General features: G+C 33.8%; 1 protein-coding gene across 2 annotated transcripts in view; it reads right to left on the bottom strand.

Moving 5' to 3' along the window:
• Window positions 1-19441, bottom strand: part of CFTR (CF transmembrane conductance regulator) — a 181379-nt gene that overhangs the window by 124681 nt on the left and 37257 nt on the right. The window contains exons 4-8 of one of the 2 annotated variants that reach the window (XM_017975483.5): window positions 9568-9783; window positions 6362-6451; window positions 5328-5491; window positions 4104-4229; window positions 227-473 (exon numbers count right to left, since the gene is read on the bottom strand). In XM_017975483.5, the coding sequence (XP_017830972.2) occupies window positions 227-473; window positions 4104-4229; window positions 5328-5491; window positions 6362-6451; window positions 9568-9783 (843 nt within the window). The remainder of the gene's footprint in view (window positions 1-226; window positions 474-4103; window positions 4230-5327; window positions 5492-6361; window positions 6452-9567; window positions 9784-19441) is intronic. The other variant, XM_054237473.2, reaches the window with a different exon arrangement.

Below are 19441 nucleotides of genomic sequence, written 5' to 3'. Positions count from 1 at the left end.
TTTAAGGTGATTTGGCATAAAATGCCATTCTCATCCATCATACTGTCCAGAGAAATGCTAGGAAAAGTTTAAGGTGAACATTCCTATTATTAGCTGGCAAATTTTATAACTTCCTAGTAAAGGAAATTTTTTCTACCTTTTTTGCACATTTGCAAAGTTCCTTAGAACTGATCTATTGACTAATTACTTAAATCATAGTATACAATGCAACATTATGGTACATTACCTGTATTTTGTTTATTGCTCCAAGAGAGTCATACCATGTTTGTACAGCCCAGGGAAATTGTCGAGTGACTGCCATGCGCAGAACAATGCAGAAAGAGATGGTTGTAAAGATTTTTCGGAGGATGATTCCTTTGATTAGTGCATATGGAAGCACAGATAAAAACACCACAAAGAACCCTGAGAAGAAGAAGGCTGAGCTATTGAAGTATCTCACATAGGCTGCCTTCCGAGTCAGTTTCAGTTCTGTTCTATAAAAAAATAATAATAATAAAATTTGAGATGTTATTTATTTTTCAAATATCAGATATCTTGGAATGTAAGATCTGAGCATGGTTTCCAGAGTCTTTCTGCCCCTACTTTTATCCTGGCTCCGTATTGTATCACCTGTGTGACCTTGGGCATGTGATTTAATCTCTCTGGGCCTCAGTTACCTTATATGAAGGGATAACAATGAAAGTACCAGTGTTTTGCACATACTTATTAACATTATTATGACATTATTTTTATGCCTTTATTCACTTCATTATTAACTTGTAAGATTAGTTAGACTAATCATTTTTTGCTTGTTGGTTGGTATTTTTTAAAAATTAAGTGTGGAAATGAGAATAACTTTGCAAGATTTCTTTTAAAAAAGACAATTCTGTGATTACCTAACGGATTTTTAACACTGGAAATTCTAACTTGGCTTTGAGGAACATTGAAAGTAACATATAAACTACAGAAAAGTGGTTCTCAAACCTTAGCATGTGTAAAAATCACCTGAGATACTTATTCAAAATACAGTCTTGGCTGGGTGTGGTGGCTCAGGCCTATAATCCCAGCACTTTGGGAGGCTGAGGCAGGCGTATCACCTGAGGTTAGGAGTTGGAGACTAGCCTGACCAACATGGAGGAACGCTGTCTCTAATAAAAATACAAAATTAGTCAGGCATGGTGATGCATGCCTGTGATCCCAGCTACTCAGGAGGCTGAGGCAGGAGAATCACTTGAACCTGAGAGGCGGAAATTGCAGTGAGCCAAGATCATGCCATTGCACTCCAGCCTGGGCAACAAAAGCAAAATTCCATCTCAAAAAAAAAAAGTAAAAATACAGTCTTAGGCCCGCCTCTCAGAGCTACTGATTGAATGAGTCTCAGTAGGTTTCCAGGATTTGCGTTTGAAAAAAAAAAACCCAAGTGATTCTTTTGATTCAAGTTGCAGGTGGGTTTTGAAAAATTATGAAAATAGATACTACATTCTCACTGTCTCATTTCAATGTAATTATTTGCAACTACATTATACTATACATTCAATCTTCTAGTCTAAAATACAAATTGAAATTATTTTTTTAATATACATGTGATGCTTAAATGATCCAGCAGGCAGAAAACAGAGAGAGCAGAGGACAACACTGCCTTCAACTCAGTCCCAGTCTTCCAGAAGCCATACAACTGGAATCACTTGTGAGCCTCCCCATCCAGCTGTTGTACAAGGAAAGGTCAACCAAAATACAGACCGGGGGCTCTGGTGGAAGGGGACAACAGCTGTGCCATGGCATAGTACATGTGGGTACCTGGCATTTGTGCATTAGTTCTACTTGCTTGTATAATTCAGAAAAGCCATTCTCATTCTCAAGTGCAGAGCTAAGAGGGAATGCTTTTTTCTGTTTTTAGTATGAAAACTAAAACGTAATCTGAGCACACTGATGAAGAAAATGGAGTTCAGTGTGCCCACGCAGATTGCAATTCAGGCTATTTAGGTCTAATACTTACTGACCTAATTTGATACTGAAATCAGATTATGATTTTAGAATCTTACCTGGCTTTGAATCCTGGTTCTGCTAGTTATAGCTATGCCATCTTAAGCAAGTCACTCTTCCCTCTAACTTTACAAAATCCACCTCTACAGAAGGAAAACATATCATCTCCTTCATGGAGTTGTTGCCAAGGTTAAAGAGCACAGTAGAGGTCTATATACTTTGAATTTACAATGTGTGTTCTTTATCCACAAAAAGAAAAGGAAAAACATGGCCTAGGCTGGTATTAATAAAATGATAGAAAACACCTTTTATAAAAATATTAAATTTGTTGAACTGTTATTGAAATATATTAGAAAGAGTTGAGAAAAACACGAAGAAGAGGTACTATAAGAAAAAAGAAATGGATCCAAGAAGATTTATAAGAATCACCCAGAAAGTATATTCTCCATAACATAATCAGTAACATTTTATGAATCATAAAAATATTTTTTCAGTTTCTTATTTTTAAAATTGAAAGTAACTTTATTACTAAAGAGCAATAAAAGAGTAGATTTTCAGAGAGCTTTGCACAGACTTTTGACCAGTATAACAGTGGCCCAGGCTAGGGTAATCACTCCTTTGATGTGAATTCTGCCAATCTCTTCCAGAACATTGTATTTGCTCTCTTGAGTAGAAGCAATTCTTGCTTTCCCATATTTACATCAGCACTTTCTAGCCTTTTCAAGTGACAATTTCATGCCAGATTATACAGGTTGCAACCAAACATTTGCTATATATCAAACAGAAATACCAAGTAAGGAGATAGATTCATCTTTTGAGGAAGAGGGAACAATAGCAATAAAAACCAAAGTAAAGTCAGCACCAAGAACGACCTACCCATGAGTTTATCATGAGTTTTGAGAAAACCAGACCTGATATCCTCGTCATCACCCTTGCTATACATGTGTCTGCAGGCAGAACAGTGATGCAGCAAGCAAGCGTAATGGAGCACTCACTTGTTAATGAAACAAACAACTTCTACCAATTGAACAATTCCCCCAAGATCTTGTTTTCTGGAAGGAAAATGCAGTTCCTTTCCTGGATTTATCTTGAAAGGCATAACAAAAACAGGTGACCAATAATGTTTGGGAAATAAATGCTCTTTTACTCTTTCTATTTACATGGCAAAGGACTTAATATTTCAGCATTTCTTTTGTTGTTCCAATCACACACCTGCAGCTCAGTTACCACTGTATACTGGACTCAGCAGCCTGAATTCCCCATAACCCATACTGACATCATCCAAAAGGGTACTTTTCTTTTTCGTATATTTTGCTTGTGAAATTCTCATGTGCTGAAATTATTTGTCCCTTCAACAGTGTATCAACTTTCACTCAGTCTCCTAGAACCTTTTTTGATTGCAGCTTGTAGAACATGGAGCTCAACTGAAGAAAAATGGTCATTGCTACAGAAGTGCTGTAGTTTATATTTTGCCCAAATTTATCTCAGTAATCATATCTCAGTCTGTGCTGTACTTTCTTTGTTGGACATAATCTTTTCTAATCAGTGAAAGGTTATATGAGGTGAAAGAACACTGGAGATTGGTGCCAAGTACTGATTCTATCTCAGGAGGTACCTTCCATGACTTGAACTGACTTCACTTCAAGTGGAGGATTTATAGGAACACAATTTATGAATTTTATCCTATGTCATTCCCAACTTAAGGAAGAACAAACATATTGTAATCAAATATAATTTTTTCATTGTTAATGTACCATAATACATAAATTAAGATATAATAATAGAAAATCATTTATTTGGTTCAGAATTGTATATCCCACCAGTTTCATCTGAGTTACTAATCACCCTTCAGTATCTTGATGATTTCAATGAAATAAATGTATTGAGCAGCAATGAACACATGTAGCAGATTCTTTAATAAGGTATAAATATAATATACTTGCAGTGCAAAATAACACCCTGGACCAATTACATAAAACTATAGCCCATGAAAATGAGTTTATGGAACTAATGCATGAATACTGATATAACTTAATTTGATTGTCAGAAACATCAAATATGAGCTGAAAGTCTACCATGACAAACTTTTTTTTATTAAGGATAGAATTACTAACAATATTAAAATTATTAGAACAACTTACTGTCTTAGGTTTTCAATCATTTTTTCCATTGCTTCTTCCCAGCAGTATGCCTTCACAGATTGGATATTTTCAATCATTTCTGATGTAATCACAAGTCTTTCATTGATCTTTCCAGCTCTTTGATCTCTGTAAATCAATCAATCAATCAATCTCATAGGAAAAACAAGTCAAATTATCTACAAAGAACTGCTCAAGGTTTTAAGTCATATTTCTTTTGTTCAACAGATGGGTATTTATTTTATCAAATAGATGGTAGCAAAAATAATAACTACTGTTTAGTAAATGCCTCCTACGTGGCATTGTCCCTGTCCCTTATGAGAGTCTATGAGTGGTGGGTATCTCAATTCAGAGATGAAAAAAGCAAAGACAGTGAGGTGAACTGGCTTGACTAAGGTCATATAACTAGTAAGTATGCAATCTGGGATTCAAACAAAGAGCTATTTGACTCCAAAATTTTTATACTTTATGTCATATTCTATCTGACTCAGGAAGCCCTTTATCACAAGCAGTGACTGGTGTAAGTCATTCATTCACTGGTATTAGTTATTCTGTAATACAAAGTGACTAAGGCTCTGGTGTGATGATCCGTAAACCAGAGTCCTAAAAGCTAATAAACTCTACACAAAAATCAGGTATTCCTTTTAACTCACATAAAAATTTTATCCATTTTTAGCTGTTTTATATCTTAAAAAATGAACTGAATCAACATATTTATAAAGGAATTCTAGAGACTGACAAGCAAAAACTTTCCCATTGATATAGGAAGTAATATTTATACCACTTTAAAGAGTCTTTTTTTAGGCCAGGTACAGTGGCTCATGCCTGTCATCCCAGCACTTTGGGAGGCTGAGGTGGACAGATCACTTAAGGTCAAGACCATCCTGAGTAACCTGGTGAAACCGTGTCTCTACTAAAATATAAAAATTAGCCAGGTGTGGTGGCATGTGCCTGTAACCCCAGCTACTCTGGAGGCTGAGACAGGAGAATTGCTTGAGAGTGGGAGGCAAAGGTTGCAATGAGCCAAGATGGTGCCACTGCACTCCAGCATGGGTAACAAAGTTAGACTCTGCCTCCAAAAAAGAATTTGAAAAGAAAAAAAAAAAAGGCTTTTTTAGTGACACTGAAGATCACAGTTCTATGTAAAGAGCAGTCCTGGTTTTACTAAAGTGGGCTTTTTGAAAACATAATTTTTAAAATTTTCAAGCTATGCAAATAAGTTGCTACCTGTACTTCATCATCATTCTCCCCAGCCCAGCCTGAAAAAGGGCAAGAACTATCAGGAAACCAAGTCCACAGAAGGCAGAGGCCTGTAACAACTCCCAGATTAGCCCCATGAGGAGTGCCACTTGCAAAGGAGCGATCCACACGAAATGTGCCAATGCAAGTCCCTGGAAAATAAAAGCACAGCAAAAACAGGTGGCATTTTATCTTCCACCCCTAGAAACAAACAATCACATATGAAAGAAAGCGAATACAGAGAGCATATGATCAAACACTTTATGGTTCTGAGCACACTAAAATCAAGTAATCATTACATGGAGCACATAACAATGTGCTTTAACATTCTACATACAGACTAGGTTTTCCCAAAGAACAAATTTCAAGTAAGTGCATTTTAAAGTATATTTTTATTCAGTGGAATTGAGATTGGATATCTTAAGAATCATGTCCAGGTTTTTAGTAACTTATTTCTTTTTGGATTAGGCAAGAAATACAGCACAGGACATGAGAGAACAAAAAACTCTCTAGAGACTCAATCCGCACAACTGCACATCTCTGTCAACTGACAGAAACATTAGGAAGAGTTGTTCAATTCAACAGTAATCAATTTTGTACCAGCTGTGGGTCCAAAGCTATTTTAAGTACTGGACATGCAAGGATAAGTAAAACACATTATCCTCAAGGAGCTTGAATTTGTCACATAAGACAATATAGAACAAAAATTGCTCTGAGTATCATATTCAGCCAAAGTATATAACAGATTTAAAGTAGTAAAGAGAAGCAAGATCTTATAAGAATTAAGTTTTGAAAAATCTTATTAACAACAGCCTGAGATGCCTCTGCGTTGGGTGGTTCTACCAGACCCCAGAATGGCGCTATGCTATACAGTCTACCTTTCTCCGTTTCCAGAATAGGGAAGCTGGAGATAAGCAAGACTTAACCACTAATTACTATCATGTGACCCAGGAAAACTCTACCTTTTCAATTGTATAATTTATAATAATAGTGCATAAAATATTAAATCAACAGGTACATACTTCATCAAATTTGTTCAGGTTGTTGGAAAGGAGACTAACAAGTTGTCCAATACTTATTTTATCTAGAACACGGCTCGACAGCTTTAAAGTCTAAGAGAAAAATGGGAAGTTAGAAAATTTCAACAAACAAAATACAAATATATTTTAAGTAACGTTATAATATGACTGAGAAATTCAGTTTTTATGCATTCATTATTAAGCAAAGGTAATGAAAATTATGTTCTATTCATCTAGCTTACTATCTTCTCAGATTCATAAATATTACTTTTAACAGTATTATACTGGCAGGCTTCTAGCTGTTTTATTTTCCAGCATCTAGAGAGAAATAATTATTTTTTCTCCTCACAATGAAAATGATATTATACTTAAATACCCATTTATATGGTATGGGATTTTTTGTTTTGTTTTGTTTCAAAAAATAGAGCCAAAGGGAGGGAAATTTGAGATTAAGCCTTGGCCTTGAATTTTTCATGCAGTCCTATACTAACTCTTTTGAATAAAATTACGGTTAAAGTTAATAAAAGTATGGGATGAATAGCTGAGTAATTATTACTTTTGTGAAAAAGTATATTAACAAAATCCTTAAATTTTACAAAGAAAAGTGCAATGGCATATGAAAAATAGTTAAGAAGGTAAATTATTTTTTATCTACTTATTTATCTACTAATTAAATTTACTTAAAATTATAAAGTTGACTATGATTATGGAAGATCAGAGTCATACTTTGCTCAATTTGACCTCAAACTGTAGAAGAATTGATTTGCTATTAGCTCACTTTGATTGGGAATTATCTAATATTAGTTTCAAGTGAATCTCTCACATACTTGTTGAGCATTTAGTAAATACAAATCACTCTACTTGATGCCTCAATGATTATTAAGATTTATTAAAACATAATTATTTCTTCAAAGCAACCTAGTATATAAATAACTAAATATAACATGATAGATGAGTTAAGGAAAGTAGAAAGTAATAGGGTAGTTAAGAAAAAGTTAAAACTTCTGGTTAGAAAAATCTGGAAGGATTTTCTTGAGGAGTTAGAATTTGAGATGGTGTGGAATAATAAACAGTGTGCAGATAAGCAGAGAAAAGAAGGAATCAAGGCACTTAATTCCAAAACATTATCAGAGCAACATGAAGGGGGAAAACCCATTGAGCTAAATTGCACATGATTTAGTAACAGGCTTAGTCTCAAGTGACTTTGAGTCCTGCATAAGGCTTAACATGGAGCTGTGTGCACAGTAAGGACTCAATAAATATTTTTAAATTAAGTTATTTCTGCATTCTTGAAAAGTATAGGCAAAGCTCAAAATTGTTTGTATTTAAATTCATTATTTAAAGTAAAATATTGCAGAATTTGGAACAAAGCAGAGGAGAGCTCTGTTACAAACTTTGGAACATTGTAGGAAATATCCCATATATCCTGGTTATGAGGCCAAACAGGTCAGATATGGGAAAGCATCAGACCTGGGAAGAGTAAACACAGGTTCACTTTAGGAACCAAACCAAAGCCACACAGAGACGGGATTGCCTTCTTTGGTGATAATGCCAATGTAGGCATAAGGGTGGTTAGAGAGAGAAATCAAACTCACCAAGAACACAGATACTCAATGTTGAGAAAGGAAGACAAATACTATACCATTTAACTTTTTATCAGTGCATCTGGGTCTGAAAGCACCTATATTTGTGCTAAATGTTACATAGGGACTTGTTTACAAACTAACCTGCCCATTATTTGATCTCTGTACCCCATTAGCCCATGCCTCTCTCTCCCTGCAGTAGAGTCTGCCCACTAAATATCAGTACTCTATTGTCCCGAGTGGTTGGAAAACCCTCCAGTTCAAAGATTGTGATTTACCTATTTTAGAAATTTTGAAGCAGTGTCTGCACCATGTTCTGTACCTTTAAAATCTTAGTTTCCTTATCCATATGATAGGGGTAATAATACCTACCATTAAGAGTTGTGCAGAAGATCAAATGAGATGGTGTACCTAATTGCCTAAAAATTTGTCATGCACATGCTATTACCATTAAGATAAGCAATTTTTATAAATATTTATTAAATGAATTCAACTTTCTCTGATATGCCAGCTGTGTAGAGTCTACATTCTAAATGATATCTAACAATGTCCTCACTTATGTAAAGGTTTGGATCAAAATAAAACTTTTGTTGATTTATCACACGTTTCCCTGGTACTTGTGAACTGATGAGATTGCAGCTGAGGTGATAACTGTGGACTCCGTTTTTTTTTTCTTACTTCTGCCTTCATAAAAGGCTTTTTTGAACAATAAAGTACAGTTATTGAGGTTTTACAACACAGTCGACCTTGCAGTTATATCTTAGAAGGGTTATGGGTTATTTGCTAGTGGCAGATTTCAGATCGATATCCCTTATAAGCCAAGTATTTAATATATAACATTTTTACAGTGGTAAAAGAAGAAAGAGAAGGGTAAAGCAATATCCAAATTATTCCATCAAAAACAGCTTTCTATAATGACTTTGCAGATCCAAGTTAGTCACACATGGTAGTGAATCAGGTTGATGAAAGCACATGGCTTTGAGACAAACTTAAATCGTGTTTGTAAGGTACCTAAATGTTAATTTGAATTCACCTAAATCATGCCCTGGCAGCTTGGGCTCTTGTCTGGACAACACATGCAGAAAAGCAGAGTAGATTCCTATGATTTCAATGCACATGCTGTTCCAAAAACTTTAAATTTGAGGACTCACAGGAAGATAAAAATCCAATTCAAAATAAGCCATGGATACTACCACTTGTGACAACAAGCAGTGAAAACTTTTATTGCTTGGGTTATCATTAACAATTATATATTAAACTCTTCCTACTAAACATAAAGATGTGCAGCATTTTACCGTAAGATGATATTTTGTCAATTACTTTTATATAGGCTGGTGAGTCATCTTAACAGGAAACCATGGATTCCAAAAACATGATAACATGATTAGGAGAAAACAAAAACCCTACAACACAGACAGTTTACAGAAGACGTTCAATTATTATCAGTTGAATCAATTAAATTATCAAGGATAATTAAGAGCATTAATTATCCTGTTGTTTGTTTCATAGGCATATGGAATTTCAGCGTGTATCTCTTACTTGTATCAGCTCAATACCTAATTTGGCATTTAAAATATTTACAATACAGAATATATGTACCATGGAGTCTGTGTAAGGAAGTATTACCTTCTTATAAATCAAACTAAACATAGCTATTCTCATCTGCATTCCAATGTGATGAAGGCCAAAAATGGCTGGGTGTAGAAGCAGTGTCCTCACAATAAAGAGAAGGCATAAGCCTATGCCCAGGTAAATCGCAATAGAGCGTTCTGTCTTGTTATCTGGGTCATAGGAAGCTATGATTCTTCCTAGTAAGAGAGGTTGTACTGCTTTGGTGACTTCCTGCAGAAGGAGAAAAACAGGGAAATTAAATTTCATTTCTTTCTCATAAAATACCCTGATAATTTCAATATAAGATGTTTCATCTTTAGAGGAGACTTAAATTGAGTTTACATAAAGGGTCATACCATATGTGAAACACTTGGCACTATTTTTAATATCTTGGTACTTTGAAACAAGAGTGGGGACTTGTTATAGCAAAAGTCATTGGGAGACAAGTTTACATATGAGGTATTTTTAATTAAACAGTGACTAGTGGCCACAAAATAAAAAGTATAGTTTCCAAAATGGTTTGTTAATTAGTAACATCTACATAGCACTCACCTAACAGTTTCTAAAACATTTCCCTCTTTTTTTGGTTACAACTTTCAGTATCAGAGTACGCATTATTATTTTATTTTTTCACTATAGAGACTTTCTTTGCTACAGAGTAGGCAGTATTATTTTCAACTTGCAGATGAAGAAACTGAGGCCAAAGAGACCAAGTGACTTGATGTAATTTCAAACTAGAACTTTCAAAAGTGTTTGGGGGAATGGCATTATTTTCAGAATGAACTTAGCTTCTCAAGGCAACTATATAAGGCAGAGCTGGCTATGGGAGGGAGGACCACATGAGCACTAGCAGTACTTAAAGTCAGCCACTTCCAATACTAGTACCTTCTCAGTCAGCAGTAGGAATAGACTTTGGTGAAGGGGTTTGCCAACAACCTCAACCTCAGGCCAGATTCCAATGACTCCTGGACTCCTCAAAGGCTTGTGAGTCAATGAGGGAGAACAGAAGTTATATTTTCCCAAATATACCTCATCAGGGTCCTCAATCAACTACTAAACTAAATTGTCCATCAAATTTATTACCACCTCTCCTGAATATATGGGAATAGATCTGAATCCAGGGATTTTGAACCCAGGATGTCTAATTCTTACATATCTTGCTAAATTGACTTCAAAATGGAAGGACACATAATTCCCCACTTTGTTTTATAATAACCTAGTGAAATAAGGATCAGAGGGTAACCCTGCAAGGAAATGATGTTATGATAATTGGTTCTATTTTAAATATGTATTACCAAGCATGACTGCCCCCTACCCCCTATATTGCCAAGCATTATTCTGCCTCATCCATTAATTTGTTTTTTTTTTCTATTTTCTACAATGTATGTTCTAAACTTCAAGTATCCAGTACCTCCAGCCCCCTCATTCTCAATAGATGAGGATGCTTTCTACATCAGTGGAACCCCCACAAGAAATCCTAACCCATATAGAGCTGTCATTGATTGAGTAGCTTTGTGTAGCTGCTCATTCTGTGCTTTATATACAATGTTTTATATTGAATTAACTGTGTCAACCAAGGCTCTGAATGCAAGAAAACATTCAAACTTTCAAAAAGCTTCCAAAGTAATCACAAACTTGGAGTTCTGTCAACTCACATAGCCACATTTTAAGTGTGAGTTTGAATGACAGCAGACAGGTAGGTGCTAAAAAGAAAATCACTAACCTCCTACCCAAATATTACATGTTATTAGTTTGCTATATCCACTGAAATATTCTTTAAAAAGTAAATAAGTATACAAATGACCATATAGTATGTATTATTTTATGTATGTTTTGTACTTCTATTACACACATGTGGATTTTTAGAATATCTATCAAGAGATAATGGATTTTAAGGTTTTAAAATTTATATAAATGGCATCCTACTGTGCTTTTTCCAACTTTTTAAAAACAACACTGTGTTTCTCACATTTATCCCTATCAATACTTGTATAGCCAACTCATTTATTCTACGTGCTGCTTAACATGCCATCCTGTGAACAAATTGGGTTATTTGCCCATTTCCACACTTGGAGCAGTTGTATTGTTTTTACTTCTGAACTACTGCAGTCAGAGAAAGTGCTGCCCTGGATGGTTTTACAAAGTTCCACAGGTGCTTGCCAAACTTTCTCTAAATTCAAGTATTTTTTTTTTTCAAAATAACTCCTTTAAATTAGAAAAATGTACAGTTAAGATAAATCTTGGATTTAAAATTATAAATATATCTGCACCACAAACTTGTTTAGAGTATGCTTTCAGTAGCAATATTTAATCCTTAAAATTATTGTAGATTAATATTTTATCCCAGAATTTTTCTATATTATGTTGTTTGTCATAGACAAATGTCAATACCATCAACTTATTTTGATTTGATTTTTTTTATGACTAATGGGTTTATACTTGGCCAAAATGCTCTCTTGCGTTGCAGTCAAGGACACTGGATTTATGCTACTCATGTTAGAAGTATCACATGTGGTCTTGAGGCAGAGAGCAAGGGGCATTATTTACCATACATACCAGATAAAGCATCATTTCTTGTTCATTGTAAGACAATAACTGGAAGAGTATGACCTGTCAACAGTGCTTATAAAGTCAAATTGCTTATATAATGATTAGCATAAACATATTTCTTCCCTTTCTGAACTCATTTGTCTCCCAATATATATCTATGCAGATATGTAAGATGGATACCAACAGAGAGAGAATGGATAGATTATCTCAAAGAATATAAAACTACTGATAAATAATACCTTGCAAAGCAAGTATGTAAATATTTTAAAGAGTAACTTCTGTCTGTGGAATGCTAAAAATAAACTTCTGAGAAAAAAGGGAACTATTTTAGCAACCACACAAAATTTTAGCTCAGAATTTTTCACATTAGAAATGTTAAGACTTGTATAAGATGTTTTCCTTTTGAGTAATGTGTACTAAACTCTCTTCCCCTGGATTTCTCCATTATATTTTCCAGAACTTGTTTTCTCTATCATGATAGACTTATTTGCTAAATTGTTATTCAGTTGTAATTTATAATAAAGCAATTAAAATGTATATTAAACTGAGTGGAATGCCTTTTTTCTTTAAATTCAGAGACAGGGTCTTGCTTTCTTGCTTAGGTTGGTGTTGAAGGGCTATTCACAGGTGCAATCATAACACACTACACCCTCAAATCTATAGATCAACAGATCCTCCTGCTTTAGCCTCTGAAGTAGCTGGGACTATAGGCTCATGCCACCATGCCTGGTTTGTAATGCCTATTTTACCTACTGTCATTACTGAGTTAGTTATCATCTTTCCTTAACCAAAGTGGACATAGTCATCCTTTGAACAACAGTGGCTATGTTACAAAGAACTGGTAGCATTGCTATGGATGGGCATATGTTTACAGACTAAAGTGCAGTTTATTTGCAGTATGAAAAATTCTAATAATAAGATCATCTGCAAACAGCAAACCAACATAAACCCCACCATCACATGGAGCTGTTACCATTCCAGGACAAAATCAGCTCTCTAAAACCCCTCCCTTTCTACAGTTTTCCTTAATCTGTTTTAAGAAGCATGTTCTTTAATATTTACAATGGAACCATTTACAGATATCACCTGATTTCTTTATTTGGAAAAAAACACTGGTAACTGTTACCTAGCTTAATCCATGAAGTGCAATCCTTTACAAAAATTATCCCCAGAATGACTGGGAGAAACATAGACCCTATATTCTTGATAGAAGAAAGCTGCCTGTGCTCCATTGTTCAGACTATTTTCAGAGACACAAGAAATGTCCTGATTTGCTACCACATGAAATAATACAAGCAAACTGAGGCTTGCATGTAAGGAGGAAGAATGTACAATTATTTTGGTATTTAATAAAATAGTTTATCACTCTTTATCAAACACAAATCAAGATCGAATTCACTTAATGGTTCACTTCAATAATAGAAGAAGCCTGATACCGATGTGTAAGCCAGTGTGATGGTAAAATAAACACTGAATCCAAAATCATGAATTCCAAATTCTTATCCAGCACATTACCTACATTGGCTGTGTTACTTTAGTCACTTCCCTACTCTGGACAGTTTTCCTCATTGATAAACTAAGAGGTGGAGAGAGTTAATTGTGATGTCCCCTCCAGTGCTAATATCTCTAATTACATCATCTGAATCTGCAGACTCACAAGGCAGAGGCCAAGAATTCCTTGGGTAATTGTCCTAGCCCTCGTCCTGCCATGACTATGGCTGTTTTCTACTCAGAGGGATGAAAGTCTGAACAGTGTGTGAGTTCAGAAGACCATCTGGGTAGAGGGCCTCAGGTTAGAAAACAACTCAAGTGATTGCATTCCCGGTGGGAGTCACTTGGGGATTCAATTTAGATCAGTCTTCCAGGAAAACTTTGGAAGCCTAAAAATACCCCCTTATCTTCTAGGAATTATATCTCATTTCTCACAGGACTTTAAGATCAGAGCTTCAAAGTTACTGTAGATGAGTCTAAATTCTTTAACCATTTCTGGTTAAAAAATTGTAATGCATACCTAGGATAGCGTCAAATGGGTCTAGAGGTAGGAAAGTCTGCTTTTCCTAGGTATTCAGACCGTGAAGGAAAGTTCAGGTAAAAGATAGAAAACTGAATTCAGGTTTGCAATTACATTAAATGAGTTAATATTAAGATAACTTCACTTTAAAAATTACAGCTCTGATCCCAAAGCAGAGTTGTTTCTAAGTAGAATGATCAGTTGGAAAACTTCTAAGGCTACATTGTTTTCTTTTGTGTCAGGTCACTTAATAAAATCATCGTTATACTTTTCAGTGGTTTTAAATATACAGTACTTTATATGTCTTTATCCCAAGAACACTAGGACAGTTTAATTTAAAGAAATTAATTAACAGAATACAGGAGAATCTATGATTATCTCAATAACAACTGAAAAGGAATCTGATAAAATTTTAGTATCTGTTTCTGATAAATGTTCTTAATAAACTTGAATATAAAGATTTATTTTTAACCTGAAAAAGAATTTCTTCCTCAAAATAACAATCAATGCCATAATTAATAAAAGTCTAGATGCATTACCTTTAGAGTCAATAAAAAACCAGAATACTAGCTGTTTCTACCATTCAACATTTTTCTGGAACTTCTAGCTAATATAACCCAACAAGAAAAATGATTTAGGTACAAATATTGGAAAGAAGGAACAAAAAGTATCATTATCAGCATAGAATATGATTGTGTAACAAATTTAAATGAATTAAGAGTTTAATAGGTATAGGTTTAAAATATAACTATGCTAAGAAAATAGAGTCCTATATACCAAACATGATAACTAATTAAATGAATATCCCATTCATAGTAACAATATAACCAAAGATACATTGTAATAGCAATAAGACATATATCTTAAAACACACAGCTCACAAAACATTATTGGGACATATTTTAAAAGCGTCAAATAAAGGGCGAGACTTAAAACTTTCTGAAATAAAAAACTTAATATTACAAAAATTACATTCTCCCCCAAGTTATAAGATTAGTGCACTCTTCATCAAAATTTGAAGTAGATTTTTTGGAAGTGTATTTTTTTTTTTTTTTTTGAGACAGAGTTTCACCCTTGTTACCCAGGCTGGAGTGCAATGGCGCGATCTCGGCTCACCGCAACCTCTGCCTCCTGGGTTCAGGTAATTCTCCTGCCTCAGTCTCCTGAGTAGCTGGGATTACAGGCAAGCACCACCGTGCCCAGCTAATTTTTTTGTATTTTTAGTAGAGACAGGGTTTCACCATGTTGACCAAGATGGTCTCGATCTCTTGACCTCGTGATCCATCCGCCTCGGCCTCCCCACAAAGGGATTACAGGCGTGAACTACCGTGCCCGGCCCGGAAGTGAATTTTTAATACCATATAAGGGTAGGGAATGTCAGTTTCAATTTTTGCAATCATCCTAGCACAATGCACAATACCAAGCACAGAATATCCACTCAACAAATATTTGTTGAATCAATGAATAAAATGATTCTAAATTTCATTTGGAAAAAAATTTGTCAAAAATATTTGAGGAATAAAAATAATGTGTCAGAGGGTTTACATTACTGGATATTAAATCATAAAGCCATAATAACACATGAGATGACAAAGAAATAGCCCTATCTATCTGGAAAGTCCAGAAACATGTCCAAGCACATGTAATAATTTAATATATTATAAAATATGACATTTTAATTCAGCGGAGAAAGAATAGATCATGCAATAAATGATGGAAAAACTGGATACTTATCCTTTTGAAATTAGATTTCTACCTCATACATGCATCACAATAAATTCCAAAAAGAGTGTAAAGGATGAAGTAATAAAAACATAGACGCATGCTTACATAATATTTGGGTGGGATGGCCTTTATAAAAGAATAATGTCAAAGCAGAAAACGAAAAAGATACATAGATTTGCAAGCAAATTTTTCAAAAATTAAAAGTTCTAATTGTTAAAAAAATTAAACTCATTAGAAACAAAATTATAAGGAAACTAACTGGCTAGGGAAAATATTCTCTCATGTATCAAGAAAGAGACAAATACACCAAAATAAAAACACACAAAGAACATGAAAGGCAATTTACACACACAAAAGGAAATAAAATTGCATAGTTAATATACAAAAACAGTTTAAACTCACTAGGAACCAAAAGTAATGCAAATAAAAATAGTAACAGGCTCTTTTTTACCTACCATTTTGAAAAACATCTTTTAAAATATCTATTGTTAGGACTGAATTTTCATAGTTCAGTATCAGGAAAGTAAATTAGTAGTACATCTTTTCTGGAAAGCAATTTATATGTATTTGTACATTTAGGTAAAGAGTCAAGAAAATCTTCTAAGAGTCAGCTTTTAAAGGGGTGTGTAATGAAGGACTCTTTATAGTAGTAAAAAAAATGAGGCAATTTAAATATTCAATGATGAGGAACTGATAAATCATGGTACAGCCATATGACTCATGCAAGTAATTAGGTAGAAAAACATCTAATGACATGGAAAGGCATTCACAACACATTAAAAGGAGAAGCAGATAAATAGCACATTATGTAATGATCACCTCTCCCCTTTAGGAAGTATAAATTCCCATGGGAAAAGAAATGGAAGGATTAACATCAAATTGATTAATAATTATCTGATCATTCTGATTATTCATCAGAAAAAACACCTAAGAAAAATTAAAATTTGGATAAAAATTTCATAGTACTTACAATAACAAAAAGAAAACATATATACAAAAAATTTTAGAAAGCAAACACACCTACACTCAGAACTTATCATAGGATACAAGAATGCTGGCTTATATATTAAAACAAAAGTTTACAATTTTGCTTTCGGTAGGGTTAACATGAGTGTCAATTTTTTTGTTTATTTTGACACAGCAGAGTCTCATGATAGTTTTTGGCTTCATACAAACTGCTAAGAATTTTTTCACATTTATCATAGATAATAAAAACATATTCATGCTTATTCCACTGAAGTATTGTTTAAGAAGTTTATTTTTAAATATTTCCTTTACTTTGCCACAATTGTTTATAGTTTTTGCATAAACACACATATACCACACCTAGAACAGAATCTAAAAAAAAAATCTACATTTCAATCATGCTTTTAGATTCAATGACTAATTCAAAATGTTTTGGTTTTGGTATTTTCCTTTTAGTGCTTACTGATTTCATAAATTATTACTGGTAACATCTTCACTAGAAATCTAAGCTATATTCATCATATTTCATAAGAAAAAGCTCCTGGATTTGCTGAAATAGTAGCAATTATAGGTTTGCTTGAGACAATATGATAATGAAAGATGTATTAAAATATTAATTTTAATTTCTAAAATAATACTAGAATATAGCTATCATTTTAAAGCATTAGCAAAATGTATTCCTGTGCCTTATAAAAATCAAACTGGTGCTTCAAGATTTATTTGTAGCATATATACAGAAATAAGTGAATGTAAATAATGAGTATTTGTGCACTTAGGTAGAGAGTCTATTAAAATATAGGGACTGGGTGCAGTGGCTCACATCTGAAATCCCAGCACTTCAGGAGGCCAAAGCAGAAGGATCACTTGAGCCTAAGAGTTTGAGACCAGCCTGGGCATCATGACGAGACCCTGTCTCTAAAAAAAGGAAGGCAGAAAACATATATATATATTTTCTGTATATGTGTGTGTGTGTATGTGTGTGTGTACATATGTATATATATGTTTTCTATTTTCTTATCTATTATTGTTGCTATATATGTACGTCTATGAAAGGCATATATATACACACATATATGTATATATTATAATATAGCCTATTATATATTAAAATTATATATATTATATTAATTATAGTAATATATATTTGTTTAGAATATATATTACTATATTATAATAAATTAAATATGTTATATATTATAATAGGTTAGACAGAGACATATAGATGTGGCACATATATATAGGTTTAAGATATATATATTCCTTTCATATACTAAGATTGGTGCAAAGGTAATTGTGGTCTTTGCCATTACTTTCAATGGTGAAAACCACAATTACTTTTGTACCAAATATATAGAGAAAGCATTTGCTATGGGCCAGAATCTATTCTATGTGCTTAATGCATTTAATTCTCACAACAACTCTATAAAATATGTGCTATCATTATCTCCACTTTACAGTAATGAAATTGAGATAAAGAGAATTTATGTAACCTGCCCAAAATCACATGGCTATTAACTGGCAAAACTGTGATCTGATAAAGAGTGTAATTGGATTTTTCGTAACTCAATGTTTGAGGGGATGGATACCCCATTCTCCATGATGTGCTTATTTCACATTGCATGCCTATATGAAAACATCACATGTACATCATCAATATATACACCTACTATGTACCCACAAAAAATTAAAAATAAAAATAAACAAAAACTAATAGTTGAACTGGACTTTGGAATTTAGATTCCAAAGTCCCCTCCCCATCGCCACCCTTATTCATAAGCCTAAATCAAAAACAAAAATGTTATAACACAACCTGGTTTCTTCTCAGATGCTCATCTGTCCACATATCATTATCAGTTCAATATGACCTAGCAAATTAAGTTATAAGCTAGTACCACTGTAATTTAAGAAAAATACCATTTCTCTAGACCCCATGTCATAAACACATAATTTAAAAGATGGAAGTTATGGTAGAGATGTTACACTGAACTACAGCTATACTATACGGTTTCCTTCAATTGTATAGTTAAGAAAACTGAGGTCCAGACAAATTTTTTTTCATTTGCTTAAGATTATACAATAAATTCGTGGTATCAGTGCATAAAGCAGATCCCAACGGAGTTACAAAATACAAAATGCTGAAGTTTGGGGAAAATACAAACTTAGTGCATCAAATATATTTTACTTTGTTTCACCATGCCATAATCATTAGTCATTAAAGGATAGTAGGTAGTGATAAAAATGAAAGATGCACCATATTCCTACAGAGGAATGAAAGAGCTAATATCTCATCTTCTCGTATCCAATCTAAGTTGCAAAACCAGGATCACAAGCAATTTCTAATTTGCAAATAGATTTGGTTCCAAAATTTCACAAATAAGAACAGGAGATGAATTTTGTTTACAGCAACAATAGGCAAGCAGACAGTCAAATCATGACTGAACTCCCATTCACAATCACTACAAAGAGAATAAAATAACTAGCAATACAGCTAACAAGGGATGTGAAAGACTCTTCAAGGAAAACTACAAACCACTGCTCAAGGAAATAAGAGAGGACAAAAACAAATGGAAAAATATTCCATCCTCATGGATAGAAATAATCAATATTTTGAACATGGCCATACTACCCCAAGTAATT

Source organism: Callithrix jacchus, chromosome 11 (genome assembly GCF_049354715.1).
Source record: "Callithrix jacchus isolate 240 chromosome 11, calJac240_pri, whole genome shotgun sequence".
Classification (NCBI taxonomy): Eukaryota; Metazoa; Chordata; class Mammalia; order Primates; family Cebidae; genus Callithrix; species Callithrix jacchus.
This window is presented reverse-complemented; position numbering and strand designations above follow the sequence as displayed.